Source organism: Heteronotia binoei, chromosome 2 (assembly GCF_032191835.1).
Source record: "Heteronotia binoei isolate CCM8104 ecotype False Entrance Well chromosome 2, APGP_CSIRO_Hbin_v1, whole genome shotgun sequence".
Taxonomy (NCBI): Eukaryota; Metazoa; Chordata; class Lepidosauria; order Squamata; family Gekkonidae; genus Heteronotia; species Heteronotia binoei.
In genome coordinates, this window is record NC_083224.1 from 23,607,935 (window position 1) to 23,627,857 (window position 19,923).

Consider the following 19,923-nt stretch of genomic DNA (forward strand, 5'->3'; position numbering starts at 1 on the left):
TTCTTCTCGCTCTCATTGGTCGGGAGCACCCGCCGCTCAAATCAGCCTCCCCAGGTTGCACCGCGCGCTTCCTCGGGTTGTTTTCGCCGCGCCTCCTTGAGGCTGTGGGCTGCCGTGCTGTGTCATGTCGGCCGGGAGAAGGGAAGGGGGAGGAGGAAGGTGCGGCCTCTAACGGCCGACGGCGGAACTGCAAGTGGGTCGTACCATTCGCCTCCAGTGAGAGGGAGGCAGAGATGGTACTTCCCTGCAGTGTTTCCAACCTCCAGGTGATGGGCAATAGAAGTTAAACAACTACTGTGATGAACCAAAGAATATAATAACCAATTAAAAAAACTCATATTTTAATGCGCAACATTTTAAAATTTACAAACTTCATATCATCATTCATATATTTCATACTGTAAATTAGGCATACTTCATATTCCAATAGAGGTCCAATATTAACATTTCCATATTGCAAAAGTCATGTTTCATATTGTAAATTAGGCATACTTCATGTTGTTAAAGAGGTCCAATATTAACATATCCTTATTGCAAAAAAGGTCAATGAGCACCCGAATATAGGCCTATTTCATCAATAGACTTCCTCAGGAGTAAAGTCTTCCTATGTTTTTTTCAGGAGTAACAGCCATTAGTACTGACCCATGTTCATGATTCTTCTTACTACATCTTTACTCTCAATCACTACAAAGCCCATCCCATTTACTGTGTTCTCCCCTTTTCCCCTGTTACATAACCTCCAGGTGATGGCTGGAGATTTCCTGAGATTGCAAGAGACCAGTTTGCCTGGAGAAGGAGGGGCTGTGACTTAGTGGTATGATGGCATACAGAAGATCCCAGGTTCAATCCCCGGGCCAGGGAATAGGCGATGTGAAGGACCTCTGCTGGAAATCTTGGAGAGCCGCTGCCAGTCTGAGTAGACAACACTGGCTTTGACGTGCCAAGGGTCTCGGGTTCAATATAAGGCAGCTTCATGTGTGGGAGGATATTGACTGCTTTGGAACAGAGTTGCCAGTCCCCAGGTGAGCAAACCGGAAACCGCAGAGTACTGATTAGCAAACACTATAAATAAACCACTGCGTTTTTATGTTGCAAATAAATGCTTAAGCAATTTCTTTCATAATGATGCAATTATATTATTCTCATCACAAACCAAATAATTAAATTGTTAAATTAGTCTTTGTTTTAAATATCATTGTATAATTTAATGTATTGATTTATGTTGTTAGCCGCCCTGAGCCTGCTCCGGCGGAGAGGTCGGGATATAAATAAAATGATGATGATGAAAAATCAAAATTAATTAAATGTCCATAGAAGAATCAAAAAGTTATTTCACGCCACTCTTGTAAGGTAGTACTTTCAAAATCAGAATGTTATTTCACATTACTCTTGTAAGGTAGTACTTTACAGTCCACTGTCTCAGTTCTCCTTTGCTTGAAAGATGTAGACGGTCAGCCCTGTAGCCAGGATCTAAAGAATTTTGGGGCCCTGATTTTTTTCAGGGGGCACATAGTGGCCCCAACCTCTATGGCCTTCTCTCCTATCACCGCTGAGGAGGAAAGCTGCCAGCTCACTGCCATACAGCCTCCCCCCTCCCCACAGCTGCCCCAAGGTGATCCCTTTCCACCCCTCTTCCAGCAGCTCTGGTGGGGAGCCACTCAAATGTTTAGATACGTGCTGCACGGTCTCCTGCCCTTACCTGTAGCATGATCCAGCTAGGCAAGCCCGGCGGGACAAGGGGGGGTGGTGGAAGGCGCCACCAAGTCACAACTGACTTCTGGGGCTACAAGACCTCCAATTCGGATTTCTTCCTGTCGGAGGGCGAGCCGGGGCTGCCCAAGCACAGCTTCCACCCTCGCTCGGGTGGCCAGCGAGACCAGGCCAGAAAACCCCTGCAGGCGAACATAACCTCTCCACTGATCCCTAGCCCCGGACTGCAGCCAGGACCTCCACTTGTGTGCGCCAGCCTACCTTACCATGCTCTGTCTGCAATGGAGCCATCCGTCCCCTAACCCCACCGCCCCACTTGAGGGCCAGAATGGCCTCTTCTTGCAGGCACCCTCTAGCCCAACCTCAGCCCAACGTGGAGCTTAACTTTCAGTCCTGGGCGCTGAAAGTGCCCCTTTGTTTCTGCTTGCTGAGGGGTAGAGATATCTTCCAGCCCCTAAGCAAGCAGAAGCAACAGGGAGCTTAACTTTCAGTCCTGGGCACTAAAAGTGCCCAGTTGTTTCTGCTTGCTGGGGGATCAGAGATTTCTTCCAGCCCCTAACCAAGCAGAAGCAACTTGGAGCTTAACTTTCAGTCCTGGCCGCTGAAAGAGCTCCGTTGTTTCTGCTTGCTGAGGGGGGTCAGAGATTTCTTCCAGGCCCTAAGCAAGCAGAAGCAATGTGGAGCTTAACTTTCAGTCCTGGGCTCCGAAAGTGCCCCGTTATTTCTGCTTGCTGAGGGGCCAGAGAATTCTTCCAGCCCCTAAGCAAGCAGAAGCAAGGTGGAGCTTTCGGACCTGGGTGCTGAAAGTGCCCCATTGTTTCTACTTACTGAGGGGTCAGAGATTTCTTCCAGGCCCTAAGCAAGCAGAAGCAATGTGGAGCTTAACTTTCAGTCCTGGGCTCCGAAAGTGCCCCATTGTTTCTGCTTGCTGAGGGGTCAGAGAATTCTTCCAGCCCCTAAGCAAGCAGAAGCAACTGTGTATGACTGCAGAATGGAGAAGGATGCAGCCGAGGCTCTGGAGGCTGGTTAGGGGCCCCAAGTCAGGGGGCCCTGCCTAGCAGTCAGGGGGCTGTGCCCCGACAGGCCCCCTTGTAGCTACGGGCCTGTAGATGGTACCATGCTTGTATATGATTCCTCCTATGGGTAGCAGACTGAAGTCTGACAGGTGCGGCAGCTACACAGGTCCTAGATTCAGTTCTGTGTTTCGTTCACCTTCCACTGGCTGCCTTCTTTTAGCGTTGGAACCAGTGCTAAAGGCAATTGCTCACACATTGCAGTACAATGTTACTTTGCAGCTTGCACGAATGGTGAAGGAAGTCCTTCACCCAAAGGGTGATTAACACATGGAATTCACTGCCACAGGAGATGATGCAGCTACAAGCATAGAGGGGATCGGATGAACATATGGAGCAGAGGTCCATCAGTGGCTATTAGCCACAAGGTATAGATGGAACTCTCTGTCTGGGGCAAGTGATGCTTGTTGCTCTGAGAGGGCAACAGTGGGAGGGCTTCTAGTGTCCTGGCCCCACTGGTGGACCTTCTGATGGCACTTGGTTTTTGGCCACTGTGTGACAGTGTTGGACTGGATGACCTGATCCAACATGGCTTCTCTTATGTTATTTGCTGCAGCCTGTTCATCCCAGAAGGTAGCTCATCAGAAAGGGCCCTCCACTGTCTAAGTTTAATAGGAATATGCTTGAAATCAGCCTTGTTTGCATTGCAAAACAACCAAAGAGGAGCCCAGTTGGGTCAGACCAAAATGGCCAACAAATCCAGGCCAGCAGCTATTCCTATTAATGCAGGGCAAAGAGGCTGAAGCCTCCTGATTTCTAATGTGTTACCGAGGAGTCTCTTTTTCCACAAGCAAGAATTGAGGGGATCCCCAGTCATTCTGAGGTTCCAGGTATGTGCATACAAATGCACATGCACACACACACAATATTTTCTCATGTACTGAATTTAATACTAGAGCACAGAGGTGGAATTTTAGCAGGAGCTCCTTTACATATTAGGCCACGCATCTCTGATGTAGCCAATCCTCCAGGAGCTTACAGGGCTCTTAGTACGGGGCCAACTGTAAGCTCCAGGAGGATTGGCTACATCAGGGGTGTGTGGCCTAATATGCAAAGGAGCTCCTTCTAGAATTCCACCCCTGCTTGAGCACATTGTCCCGCTGTGGTTATTAGACTTCGAGAACAGCTCCATTGCTGCAGTATCTTTGTAGAATGGCCACCTTCACTAAATTCTGAGAACGAGAAATGTTTATATGTGAGCAAGATTTGCCTGGCACCCTTAAAACCCCCAGATTTGAGGTTTCTAAGGCTGCATTTTATACACAGTGGGAAGTCAACATTCAGAAACATGTGAAAGCAGCTTGCTCCTTGACATACACAAGGCAGCATAAGATGTGGGAAGTTAAGCACGCTGCAGCTTTGCATGTATTTATGGCATGATGTTCTGTGTAAACCCTTAACAACAAAAAGTCTAAGGGCCAAGTCCAGAAAAGGTTGAGATCCTTTGCACCCCCCGCAAAAAAAAGCTACAATTCCTCATGGAAGCTGATCCTGTGCATATTTATTTGGAAGTAACCCCTGCAGGTAAACTTAACTCCCATATAAGGGTGCCGAGATTTACCACCCCAGAACCCCATTAGTTTCTTATGTTGGTCTGAAAGGGTCTGGCATGGGCAAGGTGTGTGTATGGGGGAGGCGGGTTGGATTACTAGATCCAGATTGGATAACTGCTGGAAATTTGAGGGCGGTGCCTGGGGAGGACAGAGACCTCAGTGGGGTAAATGCCAGACAGCCTACCCTCCAAAGCAAGGGTGGCCAAACTTGCTTAATGTAAGTGCCACATAGAATAAACATCAGAAGTTTGAGAGCTGCAAGACATGAACATCAGATGTTTGAGGGAAGGAAGGAGGGAGGCAGGCAGATAGGGGAGGGAGGAGAGGTGGAAAGAAAGCAACTTGAACTTTAAAGGCACTTTCCAAGCCACTGGCTGGCTTGGCGAAGTGATTTAAAAAGAAATGCCTTCTCCAAGCTGGCAGACTGGGTAGTGGGGGTTTCAAGAGCTTGTAGCCCGGAGAAGAGCTGTAATTTTGGGAGATCCTCAGGACCCACCCGGAGGCTGGCATTCCTAGATAACTCTCTGGGGAGGGGAATATCTGCCCAATGAATCAGACTCAGTTGGGGTGGGAGGGAAGAACCAACAAAAGCTGATGATACAAAGGCCCAGAACCGACGTGTTCTTCTCCAAAACAACCTTTATTTCAGATTTACAGTTTTTTTTAACATTTATGTCCACAAACCTGTACAGACTTCTCTAAAAAGGTAAATATGATTTTTGTCTCGTTAATATAGCTGGGTATTGACAGTTATTAAATATTATAAAAATAAATCCATTTCACTATAGCCTTTATTATTATTATTATCCTCCGACATTTTCATGCAACGTGGATAAGGCAAAAGAAAAAAACAAACAACAGCCACCCACAATGGGTATGCTCTCCCAGGAAATTGTCTCTGATGCAAGCCCCACTCGAGTAAAGTGTGTGGAGGGTGTGCGCAAGTGCGCAGCCTGCATGACTACTCTTGTGCAAACCCCCTTTCAAATAGGGGTTTGGATGAAAGGAATTTCCTGGCGGATTGACCCATCTATGTAAATCGTCATTAAACAGTGATACAGTAAGTAAGGCAAAAAAGAACAGCAATAAGTAGCAGCAGCAGCTGTAGAGTGGACCGAGAAATGAAGGGGCAGGGGGTGGGTAATATGTTGAATTCTTCCATGCTATAAAAAGCATACTAAAAAAAAAAATCAGTTTTCTGTGTTAGAACCGTTAGCTTTACATGAATTGGTAACTATTGCTTTTATTTTTACAAGTAACCCCAAATTAATGCGTGTATTTCAAGAGGCAACATTACGGTACGTTGTCAAATGAGTACGTGAATTTAAAGCACTACATAAACAGGAACATCTATGTCTTATTTGCAACAGTAAAATACACGGAGTATAGTGAACAGGAAAGAGATTAAAGACCACGCCAGTACCCTGAATCGTTTGGACGATTCACAACACACATTTTTTTTTTTTAAATTTTCTTCAGAATCACAAGTTAGCCTGAGTGCTACAGCTAGGGGTTCCAAAGTTCCTTGTGAGCTTTCCTGCTCTGGGAAGGAACTTTGGGCTATGGGGGAAAAAAAGATTTCGGTTTACTAAGGACGAATCAGCTTGCATTTCACATATTATTTTGGTTAGTTTACTGATCACCAGATTCGAAAGGCAGGGGGGAAAAACATAATAAAAGGTTAGTAATTAAGTGGAGACCACAATCAGGTTTGTTTGTTTCTCACACTGTGAGCAAAGAATGGGCAAGCATGCAAACATGGAAGTTGTCACTTTACGTAGAATGATCCATCCCAAACAGGAGTCAAAGGTGCAATGGCCAACCACCAAATTAGACTTGTAAATTATGGCAGAAATCAAAAGTTTCATCAAACTCCCCCTATCAGGAACACGCAGTTCCACACGCTGTTCATTCCCTTTTAGTTTTAGAAGAGCTGTCAGGTAAAATGTGCAATTGCTCAGCTGGATCGCAAATCTTTTTTACATAATTTTTTTTTTTTAAATAGACACTCTCCAATTAAAGTTGTCCTGCTGCAGGAATCGAGAGATTTGTAGTGTTATTTAAAGTCTGGCATCCTATCAAAAGCCAGATAAGGATAAAAGCAGCCTATCAAAACCCAGGTAAGGATAAAGGCAGCCTATCAAGAGCCATGTAAGTATAAAGGCAGCCTATCAAAACCCAGGTAAGGATAAAGGCAGCCAACTCAACTGCTTATTGTGATGGGTGAAGACTGAAAGGTTTGTGGATGCATTTCTGACATACTTATCCCTGGAAAAGACAGCTGTATCCCAGTTAATTGCCTGTCTTCACCATGCCATGCCAAAGGTAGTCTAGTGTCAACCTTTCTTGCTTACCTCTAGCAAAGTACATTTAGCTGTTACGTAGAGGTGATCTTGTACCTGCCTGGAAGCAGACATAGCAGCTACCTACTGGCATAGCATGCAGGGGACAAAGCAATGCCCCGCCCCCCCAGCTTAAGTTTCAGAAGGAGTTTTATATTGACACAGCGTTTCAGCTAAGCACAGCCTTTTCCTTATACTATAGCATCACTACATGCACCGCAGGTACTACGATTGGTATAGGGAATTCTCCCTGACGCTAGAGTGTAGGAGGGAAGCCCTTGTTTGCAGAGAGTACCATACGTGTATCAAAACTTTCAGCGCTCGTGGGTCAGGGCTAATGCACACACGAGCCTTAAAACTTTAAATCAAAGTATCGAGGCAGATACAACTAAAAGTCAGCAGCTGAGGGGAAAAAGTCATGAAAAATACTTCAGTTAACATTTCATCTTAATGCCTAAAGCTTAATATTTTAACATGGTTATTTCCAAAAGTGCTTTTTTGATTCCCCTGTGGAGTGTCAATTGGTCAATTTTGTAAGGCAGTGCTAAAATGATGAAGGTAGTACTGGTAAGTGCAGGTAAAACGTTAACAAACCAGGAAAGTTCTCTTCTTTAAAACAAACCAGGGTTTAAATTTTGTGGGTGAAGCTTCTGAGGGTCATGGATTCCAGCATGCATTTCTGTCTGATGCTATTGTGGTGTGTTATTTTTGGATCACCAGCTTCCCTGTAGAAGAGGCAAGCTAGAAGTTAAAGGCAAACACGGGAGAGAACACGTTTGCTATTTTCCCAAGATATATTTAAGTGCAACTCATTATTAGAAGTGATGGGAATGCTAAAAAAAAGGAACTGTTCATGCCAAATCGCTCCCTGTCTCCGAGACAAGTGTCTGTTTCAGGCTTCCCCAACAGACCCACTACTTTCCCCCCATTTCTTTATGCACTGTTTTCAATGGATCTGCGCAAGAGCCCTTTAGGTATCAGGTGTGAACACAGCCCATGCCTGGCGCAGGAGGAGGAGATTCGGAACATGTGGACGTGATTTAACTTCAAATGCAGGTTGATTAAGCAAGAAGTTAAGCAATGGATAAAATTAAATCTTTTTTTTTTTAAAAAAAAATCAAACTGGGCACAACATACTACCTACCATTAGCAATAAGACGGTCTTACTTTAAAAAAAAAAGTCAGATATGATTGGATGACATTTTCCTATAGCGGTGCAATATGGAAAGAATATCCTTTTCTAAGCTTTTTATTTTATTTTTTAAAAAAGGAATAGGTCAGCTATGTTTATCCCACAATTCAAAATTTGAAATATTCTTTCTAATTAAAAAGTATAGTGTGCTTCCGCTCACCTTTCTGTAAAAGGCTGAAGTAGGTACTGGTATTTTTAATTTAGATTTCTGGCTTAACTTCCATAGATAAGGGCATACCGCAGCCTCAATCCAGTGAGGGTCGATCCATGTGCGGAACTGAGTTTCGACACTTTTCTCAACCCCCCCCCCCTTTTTGGCCATCAAGTCACAGCTGACTTATGGCAGTGGGCATCCTACTTCAGCAACTATCCCATCAGTTGGCCTCCCTTGTTGTGACATCATGCTTTACAGCCTTGTTGGGGTGCTGTATCTTACTAACACCGTCACTTCTTCTTGGGCCAAAAACTGCTGTATTTTTGTGATTGCGCCCTTCTCGCCTGTGATGCTCATTATTTCGTTCTATTGTTTTTGGTTTGCTAATTCTATCGTATTGTTTTAAATTTAAATTGTAGGGGTTTTTGAATTGTTGTTCAGTTCATGTTGTGATCTGCCCTGAGCCTGTCATGGGAAAGGGCGGAATATAAGCCTACTAAATAAAATACTAAATAAACAGCAGCCACCCACTGGGCTTTCAAGGCAAGTGACCATCAGAAGTGGTTTGCCGCTGCCCATCTCTGGTATTCCTTGGAGGTCTCCCAACCAAGTACCAGGCAGGGCCGACTCTCGCTTAGCTTCCGAGATCTGATGAGATCAGGCTAGCCTGGCCTATCCGGATCAGGGCTTTGGAACCCATAACTTCAACAAATCGCTGCAGTTGGACCTCAAAGCACCCTGCAAGCAACAATCAGGCTTGAGAGAATAGCTGTTAGCCAACCTTGAAGATCGGCGGATGACAGCTCTCCCAACCCTGCCACCGTTCCACTTTCCCTGAGAAGGAAGAGAGCCATTAAAGCACGGTCTTCTCAATCCCTCCTCTGGCCAAGCGTCTTATCTGGCACGGGAACAAGAGAGAGAACGAAATCTGCTCCTCTCTGGATCGAGGCATCTGTTGGTAAATTATATGCTTACAACAAAGGCCTGCAGTAGCTTGTTTTTATCTCTGGTGAGAAGCTTATTTACATATATTGCTATGTATGAATTTTCAACATTTATTCGTTGTGGGATGGAAACTTTCACTGTTGACATCTATTAATGTGTGGATTTATGACATTCATTTATTGCAGGACTGGACGGGGAAAACATAGAAACACAGTGGAGACTGACTGAGTGGTGTTAGTGACTTGAAGTGGCATTTGGAACTTACACGTTCAGAGGTAGTAAACCTCTCGATCCCCGTGCCAGGAGGAAACATTGGGGAAGGTCTTGGTCTCTACTGCCCTGTTGGTTGGCCCTCCAGGTTAACTAGTCAGGCACTCTATGAGACAGGAAGCTGGACTAGATGGACCACTGGTCTGATTCAGCAGGGCTCTTCTTATGTAGGGATGGTGTTCATCAAACACTTCTTAGCCCTGCTGAAATGAATAGGGGACTTAAAACCTTTTTTTCAGAAACACAATGCTTGGAAGACAATATCCAAGGACAATATCAAGTTAAGAGCAATGAAAACGCATGCTAGCCAAAAATTGTTCTCTCAGTCTGTAGTGTCTTTTTTATTGCCTTGAATGTTCTCAGCATAAGTTTCTTTGCTGGAAAATTTAATGAAATGCAACCAAAATGTTGCAGTCAAATTTTTCTGTTCCATAGGCGTGAGTATAAAAATACCAACACCTAACGTCCCCATAGAGGTCTCTGAAGCTTCTCTCCTTTAGATGCAGTTCCAGCATCTTTACTCTTTGGTTGAAGTTTGCAAGCTTGAAACTTCAAAACATGTGGAAATCAAACTCATCAGCTGATGTAGATGCTTCTAAATACACAAGCGACAAATTCTTAAACCACCACACTAGTATAACCCCACACAATCTGATGGGACTACAGCCAAGAAAACGATCAGTGAATTCTTATCTTTGAAGCTCATGAAAATCTGCCTGAAATACCAGTCTAAACCTCTATTTTCAGGCCTTCATGTATCGCCCTTGAAGTTCATCTGCCTTCTAGAAAATGTATGGGTAATGAGTTTTTTAAAAAGAACACTTCTTTTTCACAATTCGTGACAGCTCAGGGATCATATGGCTTTGATATGTTTTTTAAGTCCACAAAAATAAGCTCACGCTCAAGGAAATACCTCTTTGTAAATTCAATGAAAGCCTCAGCCAGGTCACTCAGTTTTAGTTAGAGGGTAGTGGAGGGGAAATTGCTTTTCAGGAAAGCACTATCCATCATGACCCAGTAAAAGCTTCTGAACACGCGATGAAATATCCAAAACCAAACGTGACTGCTTTTTGCAGATAAGATTAAGCGTTAATCCAAAGATGGACAAAGAAGTGCATGTTCACGGATAAGTCCTGAATAGCGCCAGCCTGCCAGAAGCAGCGCTGCAGACTTCTCGTAATTAAAGCAAAAAAAAAAGTGGTTTCTTACATGACACACAAGCACGCACACGCAAAACACCCAAATTCCTATGAACGTCTCCAAAGCCTTTGTGGTTTGTTTTTTTTTTAAATCCATACATTCTGAAACTTCAGACAAGGAGGTGTTTGTCACGAACACCTATAGACCACGTCCCGAAGTTCAATTTAGTAGTTTGCTGTTGTTGCTTCTTTAAAATAATAATTAAAGAACCCCAGAATCACAGGTGTTTCACTTAATTGATAATCACGGTGCCCAAAGATGGAGGCGAAAAACGAGTTAAATGTTTCCGAGCCTGTGAGTTAAGCCTAATGCTCTCTGCTAAGGTTGTTAAAATGATAAAGACTCCTTTTAGAAGACTCCCAAGAAGCCCAGTCACTCCAATTCTCATTAAATAACCCTTTCCAACAACCACATTGTTTCTCGATAGTACCAATCTGCCACCGTTGCTCCAAGCTGTGAATACTTCCAGGTGTCCTTTACTGCTGAAATATGAGAAGTTATGTTGCGGTCATCTGTACTGAATAAGTTAAAAGTTTAATAAGGTGCTGCAAGCGCCACTGGCTGCAGCATTTTCACTCTGGCCCAGGAACAGATAATAAAATAGAAACCGACTAATGGGGAAAGCAAACAAACAAACAAAAAAAAAACCCGTGCAAACCACTTTCCTCTGAAACGCAATCAATTCAGGCTGTCGCTTTACGGAGAGAAATGACCGCTTATTTGGGCAGTCAAAATTAAATGACAAATCCTTGATCCGTGACTGATCGTTTCATTAAAATTTACTTTAGAAAAGGGTGGGTTCTGCTCTTGACCAATCCAGAGAGACACTGGCATCAGCTGACTCTGGGTGAAGGGACAACGGTGCTCAAGATTCAGTATATATCGGGACAGTCAAAGAAGTTTCTGTCGAAGTATCCGCCTGAGTATAACCAGTCAGCAGTCCCAGTATATGGATTAGTACCTTGATAAAACCATCTGTAGGAAAAATAAAAAGGAGATGGTGGTGTAGGATATACTGGTGAGGCAGCAATTAAATTAGGAAAATTCCCCCCTCCCCACAAGTATACCTCTTGAGATTATTTTAACCCTGATGTATGCACAATTAAAGGGGAAAAACAGACTTGAGTCAAGTTTCCTATGCTCGTTACGATAATAGGATAATTAGTGATAAGATGACCACAATAATGCTAACTAGTCCATTTTCTTTTTCTTTTAATGAAGCACAGCTAATTGGAATTTGAGCCTGATATGCTATTTGTATTCAGGCGCTCTCTGGGGGACTTTGGGTTGGATCCCCTTCAAACGATCCATTAACATTATCCAAGGATGGGATAGGACTGACCAATTCTACTAAGAGTTGCTCTTTGATTGAGACTGATTTTATGTATAAGATTCTACATCTATTCAATTTGTTTTCTGGAGAGTAGGATTGCTCGAGATTACAATTATTTTTCCTGAGAAAATTAATATTATGATCGATAGGCTGACCATTTTTAGAGAGATTGATGTTAGGTCGTTTATGGTTTGCTTGGCCTAGAACAGGGGTGGCCAAACTTGCTTAAGGTAAGAACCAAATAGAATAAACATCAGATGTTTGAGAGCCACAAGACATGAATGTTTAAGAGCTACAAGGCAGGCAGGAAGCAAGGAAGGCAAATGGATAGAGGGAGAGGTAGAAAGAAAGCAACTTTAAATACATTATCCAAGTCTCCAGCTGGCCTAGCTTGGAGTAATGATTTAAAGAGAGAAATGCCTTCTCCAAGCCAGCTGATGGGGCACTGGGGGCTTTGAGAGCCACATAATGTGTGTGAAAGAGCCACATGCGGCTCCTGAGCCACAGTTTGGCCACCCCTGGCCTAGAATATGCTAACGCCTGTATATTTTGAATTTAAAGTCCATAGAAATATGTTCTCTACACATTTAATATTCTGGATGTGTCTGTATATTTCCAATGGACTCTATGTGGATTGTTATTTTGGTAAAAAAATAATTTTAAAAAAGTTCCATGCAAAAAGGGGGTGTGATTTTGGCAATCTTCCCTCCTCCTGCAGCAGCCCTCCAACAGCCCTGTACTGCTGTTAGGGGGTCTCCTGACCCCAGGAGCAGTAGGTCAAGGCTTTCTAAGCCACAGAGGGAGGGGAAGGTGGAAAGTGGTGTTTCTGTGCACAGATATCCTTTTTTGAGTGGAAAATCTAAATCAGATCTAACCCATGACCTCTGACTGCGTGATTACCTTCCTGAGTTCTGGGTTTGTCTACAGCAGGTTTGCTTCAACGCCACTGCAACTGCTTCCACCTGAGGGTCTTCCCCGGAAGTGCTTTGCAACTGACAAGCGGTTGCCAACTCCGTTACTATTTAATGTTCACTAGAACATGCTGTAGTAGCAGGAAAAGTTTTCTACAACCATGTTTTTGAACTACAACCACTTTTACAGTGAGTCCAACATGACTGGGGTGGGGAGAAGAGAAGATACCTGCAGTACAGGCCCCTAATTTTGGTTGCAGTGCTCCTTTGCACAACATGATTATCTATTTCTCCCCGTTATTGATATTTCAGAAAATAATTTCTTTTCTGGGCAAGGCACCAAAATAAGAACATCCCATCATAAATATTTATTAGGTGAACTTAGTTCAGTACAACAGTAGGACAAATTGGCTCTCCTGCCATTGAAAAGATAATGGTTTTGTTTTTTCAGCGCATCAATGGTGGCTTTCAATGGGATGCTACTGCTGCTTACTGAAGTTAATATCAGGGCCTATTTTGCATTTTTTTTCCTTGGTGAGATTTCTCCACAGAAACAGAGGCGCTGTTATTATTGTAACTGTTTTCCAAAATATCTGCCAGAAGCCAGGCCAACAATTTTAAAAGACACACAATCCCAAAACACATACAATGCTTTGAGTGTTTCAGGGGGTTTCTTTTGTATGGGTTAACAAACAAGGAACGATGCAAAGAATCCCCCGCTGAAGCAAAAAGCAATTGTTCTTTTTTGTCTACGAGTCACAGTTTCCCCATTTTGATAGCCACTTTAGTATTCTATTCAGGGAGAGCTAGGTGCTGCTGCACCGACCGCTTTCAAGTCTGAAAAAGTAAGAAGTGTTTCTCGGTTGCTTATTTGACTACCAGCTGACTTCAAATTAAGGCCAATCCTTGAACTTCAGAATGGCACTCAAAGAACAGGTGGCTAGGTTCTCTTCCCAGGTTTATAAAGAATGCAAAAAGCAAGACAAATTGGCCAAACTGTAAATCTTTTCACAAATTTTAAAGTGACTTTTTAAAATGGTTTAAAGGGTTAAATAATCTTTTATCAAAGATTTCAGGTTTTCACGGCTGGTAACATCATTAGGGTTTGTAGAATCTTTCGGGCTCAAGTGCCGTGTTCTACTGTAGAACACGGCACTTGAGCCCGAAAGATTCTACAAACCCTAATAATCTTTTAAATTTTTTTTTTACTGTTATAATCCTCAAGTCATCAAATTTTAACATGCAGACTCTTTGTGGGACTTTTTATAAGGTACTTTTAAGGTTGTTCTAGAGCAGGGGTGGGGAACCTCCGTCCCGAGGGCCATATGCGGCCCTTGGGGTCATTTGGTGTGACCCACAGGGATTGCTGAGCCAAACCGAGCCATGTGGCAGCCTCCCTGGGGCCTGGCTGGCCAGCGAGGATCGTGGGGCGCAGCTACGCTGTGCAACAGCCTCCCCAGGGCCAGGCAGGGATCACAGGGCCCAGATGTATTGTGAAGAAGCCTGCCAGGGGCCTGGCTGGCCGGCCAGAATTGCTGCAGGGCCTGGAAAAGTTACTGTCACAGTTCAGGTATTTCCCTTTCTTCCCATTTCTTTGATCCTCTTTATTCCCATTTCTTTATTTATTGATTATCCCAGATGGTGTGGCCTAATATGCTAATGAGTGTGTGACCTAACATGCTAATATTAGGGGATGTGGTCTAATATGCTACTGAGTTCCTGCTGGGCTTTTTCTACAAAAAAGCCCTGGACCTATGCATTTGCCTAGGGCGGCAGGCCGGGTGTTTGTGTGTGTGACAGATTAGGCTCTCCCCACATGACTTCAAATAGAAAAACAATTATTTGCATTAATTTTGCCAGCCTGAATCGTTCTCTCTTGGTGCAGCACTGCTTTTTGATAATTTTGTATGGCCTGCGAATGATGTTATAAATATCCAAATGGCCCTTGGCAGAAAAAAGGTTCCCCACCCCTGTTCTAGATGACTAAAACGTTCTGGTTAATGACTGTAATAATAAACTGAACTGGCACCCAAAGAACTCAGTAGAGGATGAGACTCAAGCTGGGGATAACTTGGTCATGAACATAACACAGTAACTTTTAGAACACAGGTAAGGGAGGGTCAAAAAAGTCCCGGTCTAACACACAGCAGTCTGCGTGAGGCTGAAGACAGCAACCCCCACCCCAATCCATCCGCCCTTCAGTTACCTTGTCCTCCATTCGATCTCATCTTTTGCACGTTCCTTACGAGCGGCTCGCTGCTTCTCCTCCAGCCTCTCCTTTTCTTTACTAGCCAGATCTAACAGACATTTCAATAGGATTGATTACTTTATAAAATAAAAAGAAAGGTACAAAGGAAAGGAAGGTGGAGAAAACAAAAATCCAGACAGGCTTTAAGAACAAGGTTTAAGCACGTGCTCATGACACAGAGCAAATTATTGGTTTGGCTTTGTACTTGCTCCGGTGCAAAGGTTGTTATGAATCAGACGGGTAAAAGCAAAGTCAAATGCCACTGCAGCCGGATTAAAAGTCCAAAATGTCCTATTGCTTCGCTGCCCTCCTACAACACCGCCTCGGATCTTGGCATGGAAAGGGACTCGGGCTAGAACTCAGCCAATTTTAGAGGAAAGCATTTCATAATTCTTTGGAGGTCTTTAAACACAGGCTAGATGGCCATCTGACAGCAATGCTGATTCTGTGAACTTAGATCATGGGAAGGAGGGCAGGAAGGTTTGCATTAGTTCTCGTGGACCTTTTTTTACATGTCCAAGGAAATGCTGATTAACACTTTGGTTTCAGGCAGTGATTTTTCTCCAGGCCAGTTGGACCAGGGATCCTAGAGGGTTTTGTTTTTGCCATCTTCTGGGCATGAAGCAGGGTCACTGGGTGCAGGTGGGGGCATCTGTGCATTTCCTGCATTGTGCAGGGGGATCTGACTAGATGACCCTGAAGGTCTCTTCCAACTCTGTGATTCTACAATTGCCCTACATGCTTCCATCAGGAGGCAGAAACGACGGGTACCAGAACACTGCAGTTTCCTCACTAGACAAAGCTGCCTGGAGTGGGCTGAGGTTAAGTCAAGAGAGTGTTACTCTAGCCTACAGGATTTTAATATTTTGCAACATTCCTCTGTAGGCAGCCCCATGGTGCAGAGTGGTAAAGCTGCAGTACTGCAGTATGAGTTCTCTGCTCATGACCTGAGTCCAATCCCGGCAGAAGCTGGGTTCAAGAAGCCAGCTCAAGGTTGACTCAGCCTTCCATCCTTCCGAGGTTGGTAAAAGGAGTACCGGGCTTGCTGGGGGGAAAGTGTAGAGGACTGGGGAAGGCAATAGTAAACCACCCCATAAAAAAGTCTGCCGTGAAAACGTCGTGATGCGACGTCACCCCAGAGTCGGAAACGACTGGTGCTTGCACAGGGGATTACTTTTACCTTTTTTTTTTTTTAGCATTCCTCTATTCTGGAACTTGGATTTATGCTACCAACTTGCTTGCTATATGGCAGGCTAAAACAGGCATCACCAACGTGATGCCTGTGACCACCACAGCACCCTCTGACACCTTTCTTGGTACCTGTCAAGTGTTTTTAGGAAGTGGGTGGAGCCAGGTAGGACTTTTGTCTGGCAAGGCTTCTTGTTGTTGCCTACTGGAGATTTTATTGGCTGTGCAGATTTTTTTTTAAATGTTGCTTTTGCACAGAGATCTACACCAGGGGTGGCCAAACTGCGGCTCAGGAGCCACACGCGGCTCTTTCACACATATTGTGTGGCTCTCAAAGCCCCCACTGCCCCGTTGGCCAGCTTGGAGAAGGCATTTGTCTCTTTAAATCACTTCTCCAAGCCAAGCCAGCTGGTGGCTTGGAAAAATGAATTTAAAGTTAAAGTTGCTTTCTTTCCACCTCCCCCCCCCAAAAAAAAATCTATCTGCCTGCCTGTCTTGCAGCTCTCAAACATCTGACGATTATTCTGTGTGGTTCCTATGTTAATCAAATTTGGTCACCCCAATCTACACTGCGTTATTGAAATTAAACCGCTAAGGATTCATTTAGTGGCTAGCTCTTCTACTGCAGCAGCCATTGTATAGCAGCCATTTTCTTGGTGCACCCATCAATGTTCGCTCTAAGCTGCAGAGTCCTGTGAGCAAAAATTCCACTTTGTGAGCTACTGGCATTGAAGTTGTGAGCTACTGCACAAATTAGTTTGCTCTGGGGCCATGTTTCCTGAGTGGAGACAAAAATGTGTGAGCTGGAGGCTAAAAATGTGTGAGCTAGCTCACGCTAACTCAGCTTAGAGGGAACACTGGCACCCACCATACTCTGCCGGAATTCCAAATGTGCCCACAGGCTCAAAATGGTTGGGGAATCCTCTGGGCTAAAGGACCCATTCTGTTCTCTCTCAGCGAGCTCCCAGAAGCAGCGCACAAGACGACAGGAAATAAGTGTTCCCTGTTTCTAGTAGAGGTGCCTGCGCACTCTCCCACTCATCATCTCCTTGCACGTACCTATCTCGCCATTCTCCATATGCCTGATATCCGGCCGCAGCCGACAGTCTGTGGGAGCCAATATTTCTTCCATGCCTTTTTCTTGCTCGTTGAGAGTGACGGCAAAACTGGTAAAGTTGTACATCTGAAATAAAAAAAGAGGAGGGGGGGAGAATGAATATGTCATCAGCCTTGCCTATGAAACTCTCTTGCATTCTAACATGAACACACATGAAGCTGCCTTATACTGAATCCAGTACAGTACCCAGTACTGTCTACTCAGACTGGCAGTGGCTGTCCTCTAGAGGTCTTTCACATCATATTATTTCACATTTGTGTGCCACCACACAAAATAAGCAGGGTAACCAGGGCTTGGTTAAGACGCCATATGGACTTCTGACTATACCAGCAACAAACACACACACACACACACACACACAGAGGACAGAAAACTGCATGCTTTTAAAAAATATCCTCAATGGACCTAAATATGAAGACGACATTGGATTTGGATTTATATCCCGCCCTATATTCTGAATCTCAGAGTCTGAGAGCGGTCACAATCTCCTCTACCTTCCCCGCCCCTACACACACACAACAGACACCCTGTGAGGTAGGCGGGGCTGAAAGAGCTTTTACAGCAGCTGCCCTTTCAAGGACAACTGTGAAAGCTATGGCTGACCCAAGGCCATTCCAGGAGGTGCAAGTGGAGGAGTGGGGAATCAAACCCGGTTCTCCCAGATAAGAGTCCGTGCACTTAACCACTACACCAAGCTGGCTCTCCTGATGATTCTAGATCTGCCATGAATTCACCAGCCTCAGTATTTTATATTATTTTGGCCCTCAGACCATAGCCAACTCAGGGTGACTTCATGGGTTTTTCAAGGCAAGAGACGTTTAGAGGTGACTTGCCATTGCCTGCCTCTGCACTGCAACCCTGGACTTCCCTGGTGGTCTCCCATCCAAGTACTAACCAGGGTCAACTCTGCTTAGCTTCTGACATCTGATGAGATTGGGCCAGCCTGGATTATCCAGAGACCAGGGGCTGAATCCTCAGCTACAAACCGGGGACTTTGTGAAGATATATGGGCTCACAAACAGGTGGCACTATCATGCACTGAAATTTGGCTCTTTTTGCTCAGTAATTCCTGTTCCTTAGAGGTATCTGAAAATGCATCTCCCATTCAAAGCTGGCCTTGACACTGTGTCAGAACTGCACTTTAAAGCCCACAAATCTCAAACAGAATAAGGAAAAGGACAAGAGATTCCTGCACTAGAAACCTATGGCTTTCAAAATTATCCAGCTTGCATTGAATGTAAACAGAAATGTGCCTTGGGAATCACACCAAATATGTTCAGCAAACAGAAGGGAAAAAAGGTGAGGAAAAGACTTGGTGGGGGGGAGGAGGTTAAAACTGGTTATATATCTATGAGCATTAGGACTAAGCAGCAGCTGATATGTTATATATTATGCTATAAATCTGATACAGAAGAGGCAACTGGAGCTTCATAAACTCGACTTTGGACTGAAATGAATGATACATGTCTGAGTCTTGATTGTATGGTTGCCAGCTGTCTGCTGGCAGCAGGGGACCTTCCACTCCCCACAGCAGGGGAACAAAAATATGGCAGGCAAAATGGCAGATGTGCAATTGGCATACCCCAGCAAGACGGCATCACTTCTGGGGTGACCCGTCATATCACTGAGGATGCCAACTGGGCCTCCCTACCTGAAGTCCTTGCCTCTCTCATATCTTGCCAGTTGCCAGCTGGCATCCCTGCCCCGCTCGGCAACCCTTGCCACAAAGCTATCATCGAGATGCTTCTTTATTGCTGTGACTGAGAAAATAAGAACATTGTTGAGAGGAGAGTACAACTCTGTCTTAAAGAATGGCAATCGCTACGAGTAAAGAACTAGAATTCATCACTGGAGAACAACATGTCTTCTGAATATAAAGGCAACCAACTCCACGAGAAGACTGCAAAAGAAACAAGAAGGAACGGCAAATGGCCCACGGGCATAACGATTACACAAATGAAAAAAAGAGTTTTGACAAAAGATTGTTGTGTATTTTTTGTGAAATATCAAAATGATTTTCGTATGAACTACTCACAATCTGACGTAATAATGACCATCTTGACCCGAAACAAACCCCTACAAGGAGGGGTTGAACATCACACGCAGACTACTTAAACATTCAAACAGAGACCAATCAAACATTTTTTTTAAAAAAAGTCTCTTCATAAGTGTCCAAAAATTCACTTGTATTCTTGGACACTTACTAAGAGACTTTTTTTTCTGAATATCTGATTGGTCTCTATTTGAATGTCTAAGTGGTCTACATGAAATGTTCAACCCTTCCATGTAGGGGTTTGTTTCGAGTCAAGATGTTCATTATTATGTCAAATTGTGAATAGTTCACATAAGAGTCATTCTGATATTACACAAAAAATACACAACGATCTTTTGTCGAAGTTTTTCTTTCATTGGTATAATAATTACAACCGCAGGCCATTTGGTGCTCCTTGTTTGTTCTGAACATAAAGGGACAAGAACGCAAACTGATCGAGCTGTGAAGCCCAAATCATCCCGTTATATGAGAATAAGAGAATGGAAACAGCAGACACATCTATGTAAATTACTGGCTACAGTTTATACATTTCTGGGAATAGTAAAAGTACTACATGTGTTTATGACAGCTGTGCAGGAATTGTGAAATTGCGATTGCGTAGGCTGATGAAGCAAATAGTAAAAAGGCAATTGTG

At 44.1% G+C, this 19,923-nt stretch overlaps 1 protein-coding gene across 3 annotated transcripts in view; it reads right to left on the reverse strand.

Annotated features, from left to right (window-relative positions):
• Positions 1-4,957: 4,957 nt before the first annotated feature.
• The window catches only part of OSBPL2 (oxysterol binding protein like 2), a 124,642-nt gene continuing 109,676 nt past the window's right edge, over positions 4,958-19,923 (reverse strand). For all 3 annotated transcript variants that reach the window (XM_060230685.1, XM_060230684.1, XM_060230683.1), the window contains 3 exons: positions 17,179-17,302; positions 14,890-14,980; positions 4,958-11,414 (listed from right to left, as the gene is read on the reverse strand). In XM_060230685.1, the coding sequence (XP_060086668.1) occupies positions 11,312-11,414; positions 14,890-14,980; positions 17,179-17,302 (318 nt within the window). In that variant the 3' untranslated portion in view covers positions 4,958-11,311. The remainder of the gene's footprint in view (positions 11,415-14,889; positions 14,981-17,178; positions 17,303-19,923) is intronic.